Source organism: Hylobates moloch, unplaced genomic scaffold (assembly GCF_009828535.3).
Source record: "Hylobates moloch isolate HMO894 unplaced genomic scaffold, HMol_V3 SCAFFOLD_12, whole genome shotgun sequence".
Taxonomy (NCBI): domain Eukaryota; kingdom Metazoa; phylum Chordata; class Mammalia; order Primates; family Hylobatidae; genus Hylobates; species Hylobates moloch.
Window position 1 is genome coordinate 103,313,780 of NW_026652287.1, and position 21,712 is coordinate 103,335,491.

The window sequence follows — 21,712 nt, forward strand, 5'->3', positions numbered from 1 at the left end:
GCCAACACATTGTGAATGGGCATGGCTCTGTTCCAATAAAACTTTATTTACAAAAGCATGGCTCTGTTCCAATAAAACTTCATCTACAAAAGCAAGTGTCAGGATGTCCACCCACTGATGAGTCGGTAAATAAAATGTGTCTATTCATACAATGGAATGTTATTCAGCCACAGAGAAAGTGCTGACACAGGATACAACATAAATGAGCCTTGCAAACACAGTGCTCAGTGAAAGAAGCCAGACACAAAAGCACATAGGGTATGACTCTATCTCTACGAAATGGCCACAGCAGGCAAGTCCACAGATAGGGAAAGCAGTTTAGTGGTTGCCTAGGACCATGGGAGAGGGGGGTGAGCCCAGAGAGAGGGAGAGTGACTGCTCAGGGGCACCGGGTTTGGAGGCAATGGCCAACGGGTGCACAGTTTCTTTTTGGGGTGATGAAAATGTTCTAAAATTGATCGTGGTGATGGATGCACAGCTTTGTGAATGTACTAAAAAATACTGTCTTGTACACTTGACGGGTGAATCATTAAGTTATGTGAATTATATTAATATACCAGTCAAGTTGTTATTAAAAAAAAAGTTCAGAAAACAACAACAGGTGGTGGGAAGGAATATGCCACCCCTGGATGAGTATGTAGGTACCTACGTTACAGTGACACAAAATATATGGAAAAAAGGCCTGGCATGGTAGCTCACACCTGAATCCCAGCACTTTGGGAGGCCGAGGCAGGCGGATCACCTCAGGTCAGGAGTTCTCGACCAGCCTGGCCAACATGGTGAAACCTCCATCTCTACTAAAAATACAAAAATTAGCCGGGTGTGGTTGCGGATGCCTGTGGTCCCAGCTACTCAGGAGGCTGAGGCAGGAGAATCGCGTGAACCCAGGAGGCAGAAGTTGCAGTGAGCCGAGATTGTGCCACTGCACCCCAATCTGGGCAACGGAATGAGACTCCGTCTAAAAAACAAAAAACAAAACAAAAACAAACAGAAGAGATGGGAATGGCGTGGCGGCTTCCTTCCCAGCCTAACCTTGCTGCTGTGCAAATCCTGCAAGTCACTGCACGTCTCCTCCAGCCCACACGAAGCAGCCTTGATTGTCTGCCCTGTTCACTGCAGCATGTCCAGACTAAGCACAACCCACCCAGGGCTCTGCTCTCCTGTGCTCCCATCGCTCTGTCTTCTGATGTTGTGATTTTTCCCTACATGTGGCCTCCTCTTCCACGGCTCCTTGCAACTCCACACTCTGGGCCTGTCTGCTCCCGACCTGTCTTGCTTCCTGGACCCCATCTCCTTCTGGATGGACAACATCAGAGATCCTAGGTAACACCTCACTCCATGCTTGCCCTGGGACTCTGTGGGAAGCTGGCTTGGGAGGAATGCTTTTTAGGGCTGGGCAGGGTGGTGGAAAGCTGACAGATGGATCTGACGAGCTCACACCCTCACATCAACTCACAGTCTAGTGGAGATGGGGAGATGGACAAGTAATAGGCAGTTAAATTACAACAGGAATCCATGTGGCACAGGAGGGAGGTGGCAGTGGGGACACTGTGCAACAGGACGATGCGGGCAATCCAGCAGGGCTTCTCGGAGGAGGAGTGGCTTGGGGCGAGCCTGCTGGACCTGCTGGTCTGGAAGTGTTTACCATGCTGCCCCTTCTGATTCACGCTGTACGCCCCTGTCTTCCTTAGGCTTGCTGAGCCTCCAAGTACTGCATGGTAAGTCTGGTGACTGTGCTATTTTGTGTTCACTCCTGTGCACAGAAATATAGAGGTACTGGTTTTTTCTATGGTGGGTGGGTGGGGGGGCCTTAAATATCATCAGACCCTACACTCTTTATCCGCATCATCATCTGCATCATAAATGTTTAATATGTTTTTATTTGTCCAACAGATATTAACTAATGTTAGCTCTCCTGTACAAAATCTTATTCTAGGTGTTAGAGATGCAGCAGAGGATAAAACAGACAGAAGTTTGTGACCAAGTGGAACTTGTATTCCAGTCAGAGGAGAAAAAACGAAGAGCAGTAGTTACAGGTCTGCTGGAGGCTATTATGTCCTATGGAGACAACAGAGTAATAGAGATGGAAACGCAGTGCGGGAAAGTTAAGTTTTTTGGCCAGGTGTGGTGGCTCACGCCTGTAATCCCAGCACTTTGGGAGGCTGAGGTTGGTGGATCACCTGAGGTCAGAAGTTCAAGACCAGCCTGGCCAACATGGTGAAACTCTGTCTCTACTAAAATACAAACAATTATTTTGAAACAAATTTTGTAAAAATAGAAAACAATAGCTGGGCATGGTGGTGTGCACCTGTAATCCCAGCTACTTGGGAGGTTGAGGCAGGAGAATCTCTTGAGCCTGGGAAGCAGAGGTTGCAGTGAGCCAAGATCGTGCCATTGCACTCCAGCCTGGGTGACAAGAGCAAAACTCTGTCTCAAAAAAAAAAAAAAAAAGTTTTTAAAGGGCGATCAGGGAACATGACATTTCAGCAAAGGCTTGAAGAAGAAGGGCAGGTGAGCCAGAGATAACTGGAGGAAAGGCATTCCAGGAAGAGAGAACAGTATACGCAAAGGCCCTGAGGCAGGTGAGTCCCTGGGATCCAGGGACACAAGGAGACTAACTTTATTCTCTTCTTTCCTCATTCGAGGCACCTGGAAGCACTATTTAGAGTTTGGTCTCCATCCACTTCATAATTCACCTGATTGTTTCTTTTCTTTTCCTTTCTTTTCTCCTCTTCTTCCTCTTCCTCCCTCCCTCTCTCCCTTTCTTCCTTTCCTCTTCCTGCTTCTTTTTCTCCTCCACCTCTTCATTTTTAGAAGAAACCAGTGGCTGCAAGGAGGAAGGTAAGTGCTTGGGGTCGTACCATTCCTCATCTACAGGACAGTCTGGGCTACGATAAAGCCTTAGAAGAGAAGATTTCAGGTAATCAAGGCCCTGCAGGGGCTTTGGTACCTGAGAGGCTGCCTCCCTGAAGGGCATCCAAAGTCTGCAAGCCACCTGCCCTTTTACACTGCTCATGGGCATCGAGGAGACCCAACATACTGAGATGTGAGTGGGAGACATTTCTATCCCAGCTGCTGCTTCTGTGGACTGTGAGTCCTCTCTTCCTGACATGGAAATTACTAGGACTGAGGGCCAGAAAACCAGAAAACAGCAGCAAGCCACCAAGTGATCCAGATGGTGGAGATGAGCACTTTAAAGTAGGCAGAGCCGGGCATGGTGGCAGCACCTGTGGTCCCGGCTACCCGGGAGGCTGAGGCGGGAGGATTACTTGAGCTGGGGAGGTGGAAGCTGCAGTGAGCCATGATTGTGCCACTGCACCCAGCCTGGGTAACTGAGCAAGTCTCAAAAAAAAAAAAAAAAAAAGCCAGAACAACACTAATGGTTGGTTCCTTTGAAAAGCGTAATACAAATTTAATCCTCTAGCATTACTGATAAGAAAAAATAGAGGAGAAACAAATTGCCAATATTTGGAAGGAAGAAGAGAGCATCATAGCAGATCTTGCAGGTAACAAAATAACAATAAGGTGATCATTGGAGAAACTTTATGCCAATAAAACTGAAAGTTTAGATAAAATGGACAAAATCCCAAAAAAACACAAATTACCAAAAACAAATGAAATGATATAAAACATCTGGGCTGGGCGCGGTGGCTGACACTTGTAATCCCAGCACTTTGGGAGGCCGAGGCAGGCGGATCACAAGGTCAGGAGATCGAGACCATCCCACCCAACATGGTGAAACCCCGTCTCTACTAAAAATACAGAAAAATTAGCCAGGCTTGCTGGTGGGCGCCTGTAGTCCCAGCTACTCGGGAGGCTGAGGCAGGAGAATCACTTGAACCTGGGAGGCAGAGGTTGCAGTGAGCTGAGATCGTGCCACTGTAGTCCAGACTGGCAACAGAGCAAGACTCCATCTCAAAAAAAAAATCTGAATAATCCTCTATCTATTAAAGAAACGCCATCTGTAATAGCCTTACCACACACAAAAAAGTCTTTCAGGATCAAGTTAGCTTTAATAGTGAATTAAAAGGAAGAAATCACATTGAATCTTACAGGAAATCTTCCAGAAAATTAAAAACAGTCATTTCCCAGCTCGATTTCGGGACAGAATAACCTTGATAGAAGATCTGACAAATATGAAAAAGGAAAATTTCAGGCCAATCTTTCCCATAAATATAGATGCAAAATCCTAGACTAAATATTAGCAAATCCAATTTGGCAATATATTTTAAAGAATCATGACTAAATTCACTTTATTCCAACAATGCAATAATGGTTTAATAGGTAAAAACCAATATATGGTATTCCCACCTTATTAACGTAAAAGAAAACAAGCACGTTATCATTTCAGTAGATAAAGAATATGGTAAGATTTTACAGTTTACATGATTTTTTTTTTTTGAGACACGGTCTAGCTTTGTTGCCCAGGCTGGAGTGCAGTGGTATGATCACGGCGCACCGCAACCCTAAACTCCTCAGCTCAAGTGATCCTCCCCTCTACAGCCTCTGAGTAGCTGGGACCACAGGCACGAGACACCACACGCAGCTAATTTATTACATTTTTTGTAGAGTTTGGGTCTCCCTATGTTGCCCAGGCTGGTCTCAAACTCCTGGGCCCAAGTGAGCCTCCCACCTCAGATTCCCAAAGTGCTGGAATTACCGACATAAGCCACCATGCCCGGCCTTATTCATGATTTAAAAAAAAAAAATCTCAGCTAGCTAGGAGTAGAAGAGAACATCTTAGTATAATAAGGAATAGCCACCAAAAACTTACAAGGAACAACCTGTTTAAGGTAAAATACAGTTGTCCCTCAGTATCCTCAGGGGTTGGGTCCAGGATCTCCCTGCAGATAGCAAAATTCTTTGATGTTCAAGTCCGTGAGATAAAATAACATAATGCTTGCATTTAACCTATGCACAGCCTCCTGCACACTTTAAATCATCTCTAGATTACTTATAATACAATGTAAACGCTCCTTAGTTATTGTACTGTTATATTTTTGTATTGTTTTTATTGCGTATTGCTATTTTTATTGGGATTTTAAAAAGTATTTTTGACCAGTTGTTGGCTGGGTCCTCAGATGTAGAGTCCAGCGACACAGAGGGCTGAGGGTGTAGAACACGTTCCCTCTGAGATCACAGATGAGACGTTCTCGCTATCGACACTTGCATTTCACATTGGACTGATGTTCTATCCAGTGCAAGTCCTAGCCAGGCAAGAGAAAGGAAATAATAGGCAAAAGGATTGCGAAGAAAGAAAGATGAGCCTCATTTTTTATAGATGTGATTGTGTACCTTTGATTGGGAGGGTATATCTGAGAGGCTTGGGATATGCTGGTGTTGGTGAAATATAATAAAAACAAAATATCCTCCAAACCCAGAGATCTTCTCCATCCAGGTAGAAGAGAAAGAAGAAAATAGTTTTATTAATGGGTAAGCATTAAACCAGAACGTGATATGCGAAGAGATTGCAAAGACAGAAAAAAAAAATTTCACCATTTTATATAGCCAAGCAGATACAACTTATTACATACGGGCTCTCAAGATAAACAACAGCTAGTCCTCAAGTAAAAGAACTTGACAGCTCTGTTTTGTACATGGTTCATCGTAAATTCACTTGGTTATTGGGATAGCCAACTGTGTTTGTTAATTGGCTTAATCCAAGGGAAAAATAAACTTCTAATATCTTTATCACAGGAGGTATATTTGCTACTTGGGGTGAGGTGCCCACCAAAGTTAGGCTCCATCCCCTCCCAACAAGAAGCTGGGGAATATGTTTCGAGATCCTTGAAGACACCTTCCTGGGTCATAATGCTGGCCGCAGCCTTACTTAGCTTTGAAAAAGATTTGTGTAAACATTGAAATGAGAGAGACTTGCAATGGTAAAATTTTCTAAAGTAAATGCTCTAAGCGAAGGGGACAAGGAGTAATCACTTCCTGAATTTTCAACAGGGAGAATTAATTTTTTTTCGTTTTCGATTTGCATTTGCCTGTACACTGGTAATGTTTTATTTTTTGATTGGAAACCTGTTTAGACAGACAGGTTTACCTATTAAAAAAAATGAGATTTTCTGAATGTAATACTTTTAAAATAAAAAGTCAAGGGAAAAATGTTACAGAGGCAAAAGAAACACTCGTGCACCACATGAGGTTTGAAATAAGAAAGTGACATGGTCGGATCTGGTGCTAGAAGGATCCTGCTGGCACTCATGTGGGAGATGGGTGAGAAAGAGAAAGGATGGCGTAGGGGGCAGAGGCAGCCATCAAGAGCAGAGCCTGAAGCCTGGGGATGGGGAAGAGTTGGTGGTTTTGTCACCAGAAAGGGGTCCCGATCAAGACCCCCAGAGAGGGTTCTTGAATCTCGTGCAAGAAAGAATTTGAGGCAAGTCCATAAAGTGAAGGCAAGTTTATTAAGAAAGTAAAGGAAGAAAAGAATGGCTACTCCATAGGCAGAGCAGCAGCAAGGGCTGCTGGACTGAGTCTATTTATAGTTATTTCCTGATTATATGATAAATAAGGGGTGGATTATTTATGAGTTTTCCAGGGAAGGAGTGGAGATTTCCTGGAGCTGAGGGTGCCTCCCCTTTTTAGGCCATGTAAGGGAACTTCCTGAAGTTGCCATGACATCTGTAAACTGTCATGGCGCTGGTGGGCGTGTCTCTGAGCCTGCTAATGCATTATAATTAGTGTATAATGAGCAATGAGGACCACCAGAGGCCACTTGAATCGCCATCTTGGTTTCGGTGGGTTTTGGCAGCTTCTTTACTGCAACCTGTTTTATCAGCAGGGTCTTTGCGACCTGTTATCTTGTGCCAACCTCCTATTGTCATCCTGTGACTAAGAATGCCTTAACTTCCTGGGAATGCAGCCCAGTAAGGCTCAGCCTCATTTTACCCAGCCCCTATTCAAGATGGAGTCACTCTGGTTCAAACCCCTCTCACAGTTTGGTGAGAAATCTGGGCAAGACAGGGTCAGATTTGGTGATGTCTTGGATGTGAGGTACGAGAGCCAAAAGGCATTCCTGACTGTTTGTCTGGGATATGGTGGTAACCAAGAAGGGGGAAGCTGGCAGTGATGGTGGGTGTGGACCAAAATTTCAATTCAGGAGGCAGGCAGAGATGTGAGTTTGGAGATCAGAATGGAGAGACAGCAGTGGCAGGAAGCTCTAGGGCAGGAAGGGAAGGTCATCAGCTTCAATCATCTCCATGGTTCTCTCTAGTTAAACCCTTCTCAGGCACCACCCCATTCAGGAAACCACTCCCCAAGAGGAAGAACACTCCCCAAGAGGAACTTCCTGAAATGCGCCTACATGGTGATGACCTACCTCTTCGTATCCTACAACAAAGGGGACTGGGTAAGAAGAAGACAGCACGGAGGGGAGGAGGGTGAGGAGAGGAAGGAAAGAGGAGGGAAGTGGGGGCACAGAGGAAGCGAAGGAGGGCGCCTCAGAAGTGCCAAGCAGGAAGTGGCGGGAGAGCCCTTCTGTAAGACACTCTCTCCTTCCCGCTCTTCCTCCCCCCTCCATCTCTCATTTCACTCTTCCTTCCTCTCTCCTTCTTCCCTCTTCTTTCTTCCTCCCTCCCTCCCCTTCCTTCCTCCTTCCCTCTTTCCTCTTCCTTTTTTCTTCCCTCCCTTACTTCCTCCTTCTCTCTCCTCCCTCCCTATTCTTTCCTCCTCCTCCCTTCATCCCTCCCTTTATCCCTTCCTTTCTTCCTCCCTCCATCTGCTTCCTCCCCCAGTTCTTCCTTCCCATCCTTCTTCCCTCTCTGCCCTTCTTTCCTTCCTCCCTCCTTTTCCTCCCCCCTTTCCTCCCTCCTTCCCTCTCCCTTCCTTTTCTTCCTCTCCCTCTTCCTTTTCTTCCTCCCCCTTTTTTCTTCCTCCCCCTCTTCCTTGTCTTCCTACCCCTCTTCCTCCCTCCCTCCTCCTCCCTTTTCTTCCCCCCCTTCTTCCTCCCTCCCTCCTTCTCTCTCCTTCCTTCTCTTTCCTTCTTCCCTCCCTCTCCTTCTTCCTTCCCTCCCACCTCTAGACTGGGATAAAAGCTACTCCCTTCTGCACTAACACAGCCCCAGGGGCTCCTTTGAAATACTATCACTCATTCTGCCTCTCTCTCTGTCACTGTCTCTTGCTCTTTCTAAGAGACGTTCATAAGGACCAAGCCTGTTGCTGGTTGCTGGGGACTCTGATGGTTGCGCTACCTTCAAGAAGGTCCTAATTCTGTAAGGGAGGCAGGCATCCACAGAGAGAACCAGATCACCGAGTGGTAGCACTTCATGAGCAGGTCCTAGTGCAGGAGGCAATGGCGCTTATCTCAGCCTAGGAGAAGTGTGGGCTCACGGAAGGCTTTCTGCAGGAGGTGACACCTCCGCTGTGGGTTAAGGACAGGACAGAATTAGCCAATTGAGGAGGGGAAGCAGGGGAAGCATTCCAGAGGAAACACCATGTGCAGGACTTAGAGAGGTGAAACTAAGGCATGGTGCAAGAAACTATAAGCCAGGCTGGGCGCAGTGGCTCACGCCTGTCATCGCAGCACTGTGGGAGGCCCAGGCAGCTGGATCACTGAGGCCAGGAGTTCAAGACCAGCCTGGTCAACACGGTGAAACCCCGTCTCCACTAAAAATACAAAAAATAGCCGGGCACAGTGGCACATGCCTGTAAACCCAGCTACTCGGGAGGCTGAGGCATGAGAATCACTTGAACCCAGGAAGCAGAGGTTGTGGTGAGCCAAGATCGCACCAGCCTGGATGACAGAGTGAGACTGAAAAAAAAAATAAAAAAAAAAAAAAAAAAAAAAAAAAAAAAAGGAAAGAAAGGAGGGAGGAGGGGAGGGAGGAAGGAAGGGAAGGAGGGATGGATGGAAGGACAAGTCATTCTTCATTCATTGACTCAGTCAGTCTTCAAGTATTCACGTGTGTAGAGGACCCATCCTAGATGCTGGGGGCTCAGAGGAGAACAGAACCCACAAGGTCCTTGAGTCCCCAGGGCTCCCACGATGGGGACGGCAGGAGGACTGCAGAGGAACAAGCAGCCAGCTCCAAAAAACATGAACTAAATCAGAGTGATATCAGAGGGGGCAGCCACGGCCACGGGCAGCCTTCCCCGGGCAGGCGACGTCTGGACATAGAGATGAGACAGTGGAAGGATCTTGCCTTCAGAGCAGCTTGGGGGCAACCACTGCGAGCAAAGCAGGCAAGCACAGCAGACCCCGAGGCAGGAACACACTGAGTACCTTCGAGGAACCAAAGGAACATCTATGTGACCTGAGAGGGGCGGGGGGTCCAGGTCATGTAAGGTTCTCATAGACCACACGAGAAGCAAGCTTGTGTTCTAAGCTGGTGGACAGCCGCCAGCAAGAACCCTTCTGAGTTATCAGAGGATACTTCTCGATGCTACCTGTGGAGAGTGGATCGGAATCAGGGCGAGAGTGGGAGCAGACAGACTGAGAGGAGCAGACAGACTGAGAGGAGGCCCGACCAGCCAGGGCAGGAGACATGGCAGTGCTCATGGAGAGGAGAGAAGTGCCGCAGTTCTGAAGGAACTGCTTATGCGCTGGGTGTGAGGAATAAGGAAAATGGAGAGACCAGGGAGATGAGCCTGAGACAGTGACTTGAGTTATGCTAGTGGTTCTGAAACGGGGGTGACGTTGCCACCCAGGGGACACTCGGCAGTGTCTGGACCACAGGATTGGTTGTGACAGCTGGAGGAGGGAGCTCGACTGGCATCTAGTGGGCAGAGAGGCCAGGGAGGCCATTCAACATGCCACACAGCCCCGGACAACACACCATGACAAAAATAACCCAGGTCAAAACATCAGGGACCTGAGGCTGAGAAACCCCAGCTTAGGGGATTGTGCTGCTTATGGGGATGAGGAGAACTGGCTGGAAGATGGGGAAGAAGGTGGGAGTGGTGAGAGGCGAGCTGAATAGAGAAGCAAGACCATAAGATGTCACAAGCAGAGGGAAAGAGCAGAGTGGGAGGATGGGAAAGAAGGGAGAGGAGGATGGGGAGAAAGGGAGGGAAGGCAGGAATTCACTCGCCTCACCCCAGCTGTTTCTTTCTCTGTTCCCGGTTCACTTTTTCCTCCCAAGTGTTACTGCCACTACTGTAACCCGGAACTGGACATCAGGTACGCTATGGCAGGGAAGTGGGCTTTTCCCACCGCTGGGGTGGGGTTGGGGGCGGTTCATCCCAACTGCCTGGCATCTGAGGTAAGGAACACAGGTGGATTTGGAAGCTGCAATCATAGAAACTCAGAATTTCATGAGAAGTCCCAAGTTCATCACCGTTAATTGCAAGCCACTGCCTGACAGGGGCAAGGAAACACACTGTAAATGACAGGGACGTGCCGGGCAGGAGGAACTCTTTTATAAATTCACTCTATAACTTTTTCCACAAGTCTTAGGACTTGTGGCCCAACACACACAACATAAAATTAACCATTAGTGACAATCGGTGCACTCACAATATTGTGCGGCTATCACCACTAATCTGTTTCCAGAATCTTCTCATCATCCTAAGAGGGAACTCTGTACCAAGACATCGTCTCTTCCCCCCGTTCCTGGCAACCACTAGTCTACTCTCTGTCTCTGAGAACTCACCTATTCTGGTCATTTCATACACATGGAATCATACACTACGTGGCCCTTTGCCTGGCTTTATTCATTGGGCATATTTCCAAGGTTCATCATGGTATACCTTGTATCAGGACTGCATTCATTTCTGCTGGATAACACTCCACTGCATGGCCATAGCACCCTCTGTTTATCCATCATCAGGTAAAGTGCACTAGGTTGCTCCCACCTTTTCACTGTTGTGAGTCGCGGTGCTATGAACTTTTATAAACAAGTTTTGTTAGAATATCTGTCTTAGAATCTTTTGGGGTACAAACTAGGAGGGAATTGCTGGGTCATATGATAATTCTGTGTTTATAACGACTCATTGATGCATCCTGGATGCAGTGGTGAACAGGGCAGACAAGATTTCTGTGCTCACAAGAAAACAATTAGATGATTACAGGTGATACTTAGAGCTACAGAGGAAAAGCTCAGGATATGATGAAAAAGAGAACTAAAGAACCTTGCCCTGGATAGTTGGGTGATGAAGGAGAGCCTCTTTGGGAAAGTGACATTGAATCAAAGGCCTGTAGAACGAGGGGTTGTCAGATACACAGAAAACAGTGAAAGAGGCTCCAGGTGAAGGAACTGGCTTGTACAAAGGCCCTGGGGTGGAAAGTGGCCTAGATGTGCCCGGAGTCAGAAAGAAAAATGGGCGCAGGAGAAGGGGGAGGGAGTGGGAGGGCACTATGGGAGGAGTGTGGGTGACGTGCTCAGCAGACCACCTCAGACCTGGAAGATTACAGCAAGCATTTTAGACCCAAACCTCAGAGCCACGGGAAGCCATGGAAAGGCTGTCAGTGGGAAAGAGACACGTCCCAGTGACATGAAGTGCAGAGGCCAGTTAAGAGGCTACTCAGTGTCCATGAGATGACGGTAGCCTGGTCAAGGCTAGGGTCCAGGGTATGGAGAGAAAGTACGAAAGACAGACGGGAGGTTTCTCTTCCCTCAATAGCCGCAAAGAGGGTCCCCCTGGCCTCTCCCATGTCGCCAGAGAAAGTACTAAGGACAGATGGGAGATTTCTCTTCCCTTGATAGCTACTAGCTACAAAGAGGCTCCTCTCTGGCCTCTCCCCCATCGCCAGAGAAAGTACCAAAGACAGACGGGAGGTTTCTCTTCCCTCGATATCTGCAAAGAGGGTCCCCCTGGCCTCTCCCGCGTCACCAGGGAAAGTACTAAGGACGGATGGGAGATTTCTCTTCCCTTGATAGCTATAAAGAGGCTCCTCCCTGGCCTCTCCCGCGTCGCCTGCCTTTCATCCTCTCCCGGGCATCCCCAGTGCCCTTTTTACATTAAAAAATGTCAACTCGATCATGCGACATACCCCCACCCCCTGCTGCACTCCCACTTAAATCCACCAGTGGAAACTCACCAACTATGATGAGTGTCTTTCAAACTTTAAAAGAAAGAAAATCCAAAACACTTTTCTACTGAAATCTTACATGGAATCGCAATATAGGAAAAATTCTGAGTTGCTTTTCATCACCAGAAGTACTTTTCCTAAGGTGAACTGTGTGACATTTACTTATTATGAAGTGAGGTGATGAGATTTGCAACCATAGGGTACAGAAGGCCTTTGCTGTCTTACGTTCCTCTCTTTTACCCCGTATCTTGCAGTATTTCCTTCTAATCGTTCATACGGAGGAAAATCTGAACCCACAGAGATAAGTCACTGCAAATGCCTAATAGTTTGCCTTGTGAACTCTACATGCCCTTCAGGTAATAAATTTTTTTCCCCAAGGTCTGTATGTAAAACATGCAAGAGGTTGGTGTGGCTCTCCAGTGAATAAAAATTTCAGTCCATGTGCTATATTTTGGGTACACACCTATTTTAAAAAATACTTTAATTTTTGAAATGAAAATCAAAGCAAACCTTTGTGGAATTCCCAAAAGAGCCCAAGTTTTCAGGGAACCTGGCAGGAAGCCTCTGCCCCACTGATCAAGTTCAGTCTCTGGCATGGTACCCAAGGGTTCTCAGGCTCCAAGCTCCTCCTGCTTCTCTAAACTTTTCTCCACTTCTCTTGATCCCCCCCACCCACATTCCATCCCCTGTCCATATTAAACCTTTTTTTTTTTTTTGAGATGGAGTCTCGCTCTGTCGCCAGGCTGGAGTGCAGTGGCGCAATCTTGGCCCACTGCAACCTCTGCCTCCCGGGTTCAAGCAATTCTCCTGCCTCAGCCTCCTGAGTAGCTGGGACTACAGGCGAGTGCCACCACGCCCAGCTAAGTTTTGTACTTTTAGTAGAGACAGGGTTTCACCATGTTGGCCAGGATGGTCTCGATCTCTTGACCTCGTGATCTGCCCACCTCGGCCTCCCAAAGTGCTGGGATTACAGGCATGAGCCACCGCGCCCAGCCTTTTTTATTTTATTTTATTTTTTTGAGATGGAGGCTCACTCTGTCGCCCAGGCTGGAGCACAGTGGCCCAATCTCAGCTCACTGCAACCTCTGCCTCCCAGGTTCAAACAATTCTCCTGCCTCAGCCTCCTGAGTAGCTGGGATTACAGGCATGCACCACCACGCCTGGCTAATTTTTGTATTTTTAGTAGAGATGGGGTTTCACCATGTTGGCCAGGCTGGTCTCGAACTCCTGACCTCAGGTGACCCACCCACCTCGGCCTCCCAAAGTGCTGGGATTACAGGTGTGAGCCACCGCGCCCCCCCCATATTAAATCATTTCTGATTACCCTGAAAACATCACATTTTTTTCCCGCTCCATTATGCCATTGTACACATTGATTTCTTGATCTTTGTCTACCTAGAAAAATCCTCCTCAGTCCTCAAGATTCACCTAAGCAATGCTTTGGTTGAGGAACCAACAGCAATCCTTCAGATTCCACTGGGGAGGATGCTGAAGGAAATGAATGGTGTTGAACGGTTTCTCAGGCTCTCTTCAACCATACATTAAAGCACCGGTCAAACCAGATAGTCATTTTCATATAAAGGTGTGCTTTCAACCCATTAGGCAAGAAGTTGGCAAACCTTCCTTGTGAAGGACCAAATATTACGTGTTGGCTTTTCAGGTCATATGGTCTGTTGCACTAATCTACTCAAAGCAATCATAGAGAATACACTGATGGCTGTGACTGTGCCCAACAACTGATGAATGGATAAACAAAACATAGTGCATTCATACAGTGGATTATTATTCAGCCCCCAAAAAAGGAATGAGGTCCTGGCACGTGCAACAACATGGCTGAACCTTGAAAACACTGTGCCGAGTGAAAGAAGCAGACACAAAAGACCACACAGTAGATGATGCCATGTATATGAAATAGACAGATTTGGCAAATTCAAAGAGACAGAAGGCCAATTACTAGTTGCCAGGGGCTGAGGGGAAGAAGGAACAAGGGGAGTGACTGCTTAATGGATTTCTTTTTTGGGTTGATGAAAATGTTCCACTCTTAGAAGTGACAATTGCACAACATGGCGAACGTAATGAAGGCCACTAAATTGTGCACTTTCAAAATGGTTAAAATGGTGAATTTTATGGTATGCATTATGTTTGCATTTTACCTCAATTACAAAAAGAAACTTTATTAAAAGGGATGCAGGCTGCAGTTGGCCCTGCGGAACACAGTTTGAGGGCCCCTGCTTACATAGACTGTGAGCCCCTCTGGGAGCAAGAAGTACCCCTGATCCATCTCTGGAACTCCAGCGCCCAGAAGCAAACCTTAAGGTTCTCTTTCTGCAACTCTGTGCGACTCCAGTGTGCCAGGCTTTGGGGTGCAGCCCAGCCAGGCCTGGGCGGTCCCTGCTCCTGTGGGGCGCGCCCTCTAGTGGGAGGTAGGGGTGCAACACAAACTCAGGCCCGGCGCGGGGACAGTGAGGAACTGGAGGGGGCGCTGCTTCCCGCTGGCTGGTTTCTAGAAGAGCCCCACTCTGAGGAGGAGACACTTGCCCTGGTGATGGGGCTGAGCTAGGGTCCATGAGATCTGAGGGAAGCGTGTTCCAGCTGCTGGAACAGCCCGGTGGGAATAGTGACAAAGTTGGTGGAACCTAGTGAGTGCGGAGAATGGGCTAAGCTGGAGGGAGGAGGTGGGCTTGAAGGAGGTCACAAAGAGCCCTGTAGACGTCGATGGAGATGGCACCAGGCAAGAAGTTTGAGAATGCACGAAGATGAAAATCAATGCACAAATACATTTCTCTCTCCTTTCTTAGGGATGATCCCTGCTGTTCTTTCTAGTGAGCCTGCTCCATCTCAGCTCAGCCTTCACAAGGCCTCCATCTCCCAGGTATTCTAACCTCTGAAGAAAGCTCTCTGTCCCCTGGACTGTGTGTGTGGAGGGTAATGAACTGGGTCCTTTAAGGAATGGCACCTGGGTGCCCAGAGGCATGGCCAGGTGTCTGTGGGGGCCATGCCTTGGGAGGAGGCACCCAGAGTGGCTGAGAGAGCAACTGCAGGTGTTTCCCCTAAAATCTCTCCTCCAGACTGTTCTCGAACTTTCCCCACTACTTCCATAATAAAATGTATACTTGTTGAAATGGCTGAAAAGGCTGGGTTATTCCATTCGCCCAATACTGAAAACTAACAGGTATGCTGGTGGATTACCAAGAATCATGAATGATATCAGTTAACTGTGCACTTTACAGGTGAAGAAACTACAGCTCAGAGGGACTGATGGCTCACCCAACATCACACTAAGCTACAGAGCCGAGATTTGACCCAGTTGGACTCATCCCAAAGTCCGTATTCTTTTGTGTAAAGATTTGGGGCTCCCCCCTCTGTCCCGAGGAAATACAGGTGTGAGGATATGGCTGTTCCAGGAGGATGCTATATCCAGCTCTCCAGCCTGCATGTTTCTTGCCTATTCTGGAGGAGGTTCCTTGTCCTAGTTGAAAGCTTGGGCTCTGGAGACAGGTTTCTTGGGTTCGAATCCCAGCTCCATCCCTTAATGGCTATGCAGCCTTGGGGAGGGTATTGTCTCTTAATGCCTTATTTTATCATCTGTAAAATGGGGATAGTAACAGTAGGGTGGAAGTTCTCTTATCATCATGATCAGAACCATCACTGGTTGGTTCATCAAATGAGTTGGTTCCAACAGGTAATTAAAAATACTTTTACCATTTGTTTTAAAATATGAAATTGTACATGCATTTGCTAATCTTCTGATATAAGACCAGGGGGTTTCGTTGTTGTTGTTGTATAGGTCTATGGACCTACAATTTCCAGTTTGTCCCTTAAAAGGGCAGCAGAGATACAGGCATGCTTGCAAAGCTATTTAAGCAAAATCCTCACTGCATTAAAAAAAAGACAAAGATCATCCCTATAGCCATCTTGCCCATTCCAACTTGACATATTTTTTGTTGTTGCTCTTATTAACAATCGGCCTTTATCACATCTTTCCTACTGAATTACTGTTTTGGGTGGAAACAATTCTTTGCTGACGCACTCATATTTTCCTCATTTATGTTAAATGTAATTGCATTACATAATTGAAATAAAATCCATTAGGATGAAAAGGTTTAGAATAAATGCAACTCAACTAGCTCTGGGTAGTCACACAACTGAACCAACAGAGAAGAATGAAGGCATATTAGAAAGCACTGCGCTAGCCAGGGGCATTCAGTGAGCCTGAAGCATCAGTTGGTATATTTCATAGACGGATGGAAAATTCTTTTACCGCAGGGATCATTTTAAAGTGGAGGTTAAGAAACAGTCTACTGAGCTTGCCTCATAGAGGTAAAGTTTAAACGAGATAATATATGTATTTTTTTAATTTTTAAGTTCCAGGGTACATGTGCAGGCTGTGCAGTTTTGTTACACAGGTAAATGTGTGCCATGGTAGTTTGCTGCCCCTATCAATCCATCACCTAGGTATTCAGTCCAGCAGGCATTAGCTATTTTTCCCAGTGCTCTCCCTCCCCGCAACCCCATACCCCGACAGGCCCCAGTGCGTGTTGTTCCCCTCTCTGTGTTCACGTGTTCTAAGTGAGGTAACATTTCTAAAACACAGTGCCTGGCACATAGTTCTCAATTAATGTATTGTTATTATCTAGGGCAGTGTTATCCAATAGAAATCTGTGAGCCACACTTATTTCACACTTCCTACTAGCCCAGAACCTGGTAAAATCAATTTGAATAATATGTATGATTTAATTCAATATATCCAAGATACATTTCAACATGTAGTCAATACAAACAATTATTAATGAGATCAGTTATATCCTTCATTTTGTATGAAGTCTTTGAAATCCATTGTGTATTTTTCACTTATGGCACATGTCAATTTGAATGCTAAAATTGATCTGCAATTATATTTTCTAACATTTATAGTTAAAAAGTAGATCCACATATCCAAGTTGTTCCAAACAGGGTTAAAGGTTGTCTGATAACTGAACCAAGTATCAATTTAAAATTTTTCATTAAAATCAAAAAAAATTTAAAAGTCAGTTCCTGCCCATAATCCAAGTCTAGTCATAAGCAAGCATCAGACAATTCCAAATGGAGGGACATTTTACAGAACACCCAGTCTGTACACCTCAAAACTGTCAAGGTCATTAAAAACAAGGAGAGTCAGAGACACTGCTGCAGATCAGAGGAGGGCAGGAAGACATGGCAACTAAATGTCATGTGGTGTCTCACATGTGACCCCAGAACAGGAAAAGGATGCTAGAGAAAAAACTGGGGAAATGTGAATAAAGTCTGGCGTTAACAGTACTGTAACAATGTTACAGTTCTGACACATCTACTAGGCTTATGTAAGATGTTAACAGTAGGGGCAGTGGGGAAGGGGTACATGAGAATGCTCTGTACTGTATCATTGCAAGTTTTCTGTAAATATAAAATTATCCCAAAATTAAAAATGTAAAATAAAAAATATTCCACTCTTCAGCTGCATTTATCTTATGTGTTTGTGTCCCCATGTCCTCCTCTGTTAAATGGGGATGTAGACTGCACCTATTTCATACAGTCATCGTGGGAATTAAACATGGTGTTTCCACAGAAATCCTGCAACCATAGTTCAGGCATTGTCAGCACACCATGCTTGTTAGCACCAGTTACTGTTACTGCTGCTGCTATGATTATGATTGTTTATTTGTAAGTGCAGAGGTCTGGGCTCCCATCTCCAGACATTCTGACTGAGTTGATATGGCTGTGTTTGCATAACAGCTCATAGGAAGCTCTTGTCTTTTCTTACAGCGACTCACGTGCAAACAGGGCTGATCCTTTAAAATGTAATAAAGAAACTGCTAAAAGCCACGGAAACCACCCAGTAAGTTGATGACAGACAGATGGAAGATGTATTAGTCTGTTTTCACGCTGCTGATAAAGACATATCCAAGACTGGGCAATTTATGAAAGAAAGGTTTAATGGACTTACAGTTTCACGTGGCTGGGGAGGCCTCACAATCATGGCAGAAGGTCAAAGGCACGTCTCACATGGCAGCAGACAAGAGAAGAGAGCTTGAGCAGGGAACCTCCCCTTTATAAAAAACCATCAGATCTCGTGAGACTTATTCACTAGCACAAGAACAGCATGGGAAAGACCTGCCCCCATGATTCAATTACCTCCCACGGGGTCCCTCCCACATGTGGGAATTCAAGATGAGATTTGGGTGGGGACACAGCCAAACCATATCAGAAGAGAATGCCAATCCCTCCGTAGATAAGTTAGGCAAAAATGATGTATTTTGTTTTGGTGGAACCCAGTAGTAACTAATTTTTAAATTAGCTTTATAAATTCATTTATCATTAAGAGAAGGTTTCATACGCTAACCAGATGATTATATGCCCAGGTACTTGATGTTAGTTTTTTGTAACTTCTCCTGGATACCATTAATGGCCTTTGTACATTTAATCATCCCTTCCCTTTGATGATGGGAGTGCTCTTAAATTTGTTGTAAAATGAAGTTAATGTGTCAGATCATGTCCAGACATTCATATCAGATTTCAATCAGCTGGTGAGAGTTTACTGGGCGACCAAGTTATGGGAAGGTATAGAAGAGTGTTTAGGAAAACTTTTAGGGCAGCAGTTCTCAGTAGGCTGACTTCAGCCCCCAGGGGACATTTGGCAATGTCTGGAGACATTTTTGGTTGTCACAACCAGGAGCTAGGGGCTGGAGAGGATTTTTCCTGGCATCCAGTGGGTGAGGTGAGGGAAGATCCTCAATAACCTACTACGCACAGGGCAGCCCCCCACAACAAAGCAATGTCTGCCCCCAATGTCAATAACCCTGGTATTGAGAAACTCGGTAAGGTCTGAGGCCATTCAGCTGTTGAGCTCACTGCTGTCTCCTTGGCCACTAGCACTTATTCGGCTCTCACTGAATGAATGAATGCACAGCACGAACCTGTAATCAAGGACCAAGCGAACTGCGGGAGACAGGGTTGCTCCCGAGAGCAGTGACCTAGTTAACCTGGCGACAGGCGTGAAAGGAAGTCTGGGTTTCCAATCAAAAATCGGGAGGGAAGGAAAAAAGAGTGAATCAATTCTTGCGAAAAGTCTCTGCGCACTTACTAAAAAGCACGCGGCCAGGAATCATGCAGGGCGCCTGCACGCATATTATTATTTAAAGAAAGCTGTCCCTCAGCACATACAGCCCGCAAGGTCACGGAAACTCCTCCAGTCCCATCCCCGGGCTCGGTCCTCCCACGAATCTCCCCCTCCTCCCACGTCCTCGCCCCAGGCGCATGCGCACTCCCTCTCCCCAACCCACCCCAGTCCGGCCTCCGCCAGTGACGTCACCGCAAGGGCGGAAGGGAAGCTAAAGTCGTTACCATGGTGACCGCGACACAATCAGAAACGTCTACTAGTGACGGTCAAGCCACCTACAACCGGTCCCAAAGCCGCAAACGAGTCAGGCATCGTGGTAGGACCTGGCGAGCGGGGCCGGGGAGAGCGGGACGCCTGGATCGGGGACTTGTCGCATTCACATTGGCTGCTAGGCGGCCTCGGGGACCACTTCCGGATCCGGGGCGGGGGTCGCAGCTCCCAGCCCTTGCTGAGAGGACTGAACTAGAATTCCCAGAAGCCTCTGCGGCTGCCTTTCTTCTCCTTCCCTCCTGCTTCTCCCACAAATAACAGTGGGTGAAAGCATCTAACAAGCGTTTCCAACTCGCCGAATCATTACTAGTGTAGGCATTTTTATTCTAGGCTACTTTTTACTAAAACGTGCTCCTCTTGGCCCTCTGCACCTTTAGGACTACAATACCCAGAAGTCTCTGGGAGTCGCCGAGCCCTCCAGTTTAAGGTTGTTTTGCGGCCAGCGAGACGCCGGAAGTCTGGGAATAAGGCGGGACCAGGGAAAAAGCAGGATTCCGATTGGTGAAGAGGCCACATGGCCTTCTTTAAAGGACGGGATAGAGTTTGCACACGCGCATTGAGGCGTGTCTGCCCTCGTCCTGCGTCCGTCAAGTCCAGAGATCCCCAAGCCTGGGTCACCCCGGCGGTGTCGCATGTCGCCTGCGGGGAGGTTGGGGCTGCTCGCGCGAGGCGCTCTGGGTCTCATTTCCAAGGCCGAAAATGCTGGCTTCAAAGTGGTGCCTTGGGAGATGAGGGCGACTCCCAGTTTCCACCCTGTTCTCTGAATGGGCTTCCAGTCTCCATGGTAACGGACCCTCCCAGTTCCCCTCTGACTTCATAGCTGCCCACGGGAGGGGAGAAAGCTGATTTGAAGGGGCTGTGGGTTCTGAGCCAAGCTCTGTCTTTGAGGCCACCTACCCTATACCACTCGTCCCGGAGAGGGTGAGCCTGTGACCTTTCGCCCTCTGTGGGCCTCAGTTTCCCTTTTTGTGAAATAATGTCTGGTGCCCCTGCTGTGCTCCCTTACTATTTCAGGGCCTCAGGCAAGAGACACACTCTGTGTCTCAGTTTCCGCATGGGTGAAGTGAGGATGATGTTAGAATTTGATGTTAAAATGTAGGGGGTTGTTGTGAGAATTAAGGGAACCTCAGAGCAATGGCCGGCACACAATGTCCCTTCAAGTGTCAGCGGCTTTGATGGTCACCATTTTTACCTTTTCTTTGGAGATTTGGACAAGTTACCGCCCCACCTTCCTCCAGGGTCTTTGTGTGTTGATCTGCAAGTTGGATGTATTGGATTTTATGACCACTAAACTTTCTTCTGAGTACACAAGAGCAGTGGTTTTGTTCTCTCTGAGAAATACTACAGGGCTTGGTGTTAAGACACTGGAATTCCGGAAACCTGTCCCTGTCATACCAGTTGCTGTGTGACCTCCGTCAATCATGGTTGTTTACTGAGCCCTGAGATTCTGCAAGTGAAAATGGATGGGGATGAACTTCCAGTCCAGGCACTGCCACTGACTTTGCTTGGGGACCTGGGGCAAGCTCTGTGGCCCAGCATTGCACCATCTGTAACATAACCAAGGGGTGCGCAATTGAACTTTGAGGTTGATTTTGGTGCTAAAATTCCGGTCAGTAGTTCTATCATCTTCACAGACCTCACCCTACCCAATGCCCTCACTTTGTGCTCTGCATCCCAATCAACACTTAGTGATTCCAGATTTGTAATTTTTGCCATTGTAGTGAGAAGTAATTAACTATTTTATGGTTTTTTTAATTTGAATTTTTGACTATCAGGCTTAGCATCTTTTTTTTTTTTCTTCGTTAAAGACTAGTCAGGTGCATTAGTGAGGAGCGGGGAAAGAGTAGAACAAGGAATTTGGTCTGTAACTGACTGTGGACAATACATGGGTAGAACTCACTACCTTTGAGCAGCCAGAATCTTTTTATGATTCACTGGGTATTCAGGTTTTGCCTCTGTAAATTTCCTTTCATTGCCGTTTTTTTCAAATAGTTCATTAAATCTTTGTTTTCAGATGTGCTTTCCACAATCAGGTTACAAATTCTCTGCCACTAATGATCATTACAGTTCCTCTTCTCAATCTGTTTATTGTTTGGTCTGTTTATGGTTTCTCAGGCTTCTTATTTATTTATTTAGACAGAGTCATGCTGTGTTTTCCAGGCTAGAATGCAGTGGTGTGATCTTGGCTCACTGTAGCCTTGACCTCCCGGGCTTAAGCAGTCCTCCCACCTCCGCCTCCTGAGTAGCTGGGACTACAGGCGCATGCCACCATCTGCAGCTAATTTCTGTATATTTTGTAGAGATGGGGTTTTGCCACATTGCCCAGGCTGGTC

General features: G+C 46.8%; 2 protein-coding genes across 3 annotated transcripts in view; one reads left to right on the forward strand and one right to left on the reverse strand.

The window, feature by feature from the left end:
- Positions 1–14,797, forward strand: part of EDDM13 (epididymal protein 13) — a 35,609-nt gene extending 20,812 nt beyond the window's left edge. The window contains 6 exon segments of the mRNA XM_032171268.2: positions 1,692–1,718; positions 2,815–2,841; positions 7,220–7,278; positions 7,280–7,354; positions 10,086–10,123; positions 14,773–14,797. Coding sequence (XP_032027159.1) covers positions 1,692–1,718; positions 2,815–2,841; positions 7,220–7,278; positions 7,280–7,354; positions 10,086–10,123; positions 14,773–14,797 — 251 coding nt within the window.
- The window catches only part of LOC116479241 (zinc finger and SCAN domain-containing protein 5A), an 80,321-nt gene extending 60,772 nt beyond the window's left edge, over positions 1–19,549 (reverse strand). For both annotated transcript variants that reach the window (XR_009209175.1, XM_032171260.2), the window contains exons 1-2: positions 19,334–19,549; positions 17,937–18,038 (exon numbers count right to left, since the gene is read on the reverse strand). Coding sequence is in view for 1 of the 2 variants with exons in the window: in XM_032171260.2 (XP_032027151.1) it covers positions 17,937–17,969 (33 nt within the window). In the remaining variant the exon portion in view is untranslated. The remainder of the gene's footprint in view (positions 1–17,936; positions 18,039–19,333) is intronic.
- Between the last annotated feature and the right edge of the window lie 2,163 nt (positions 19,550–21,712).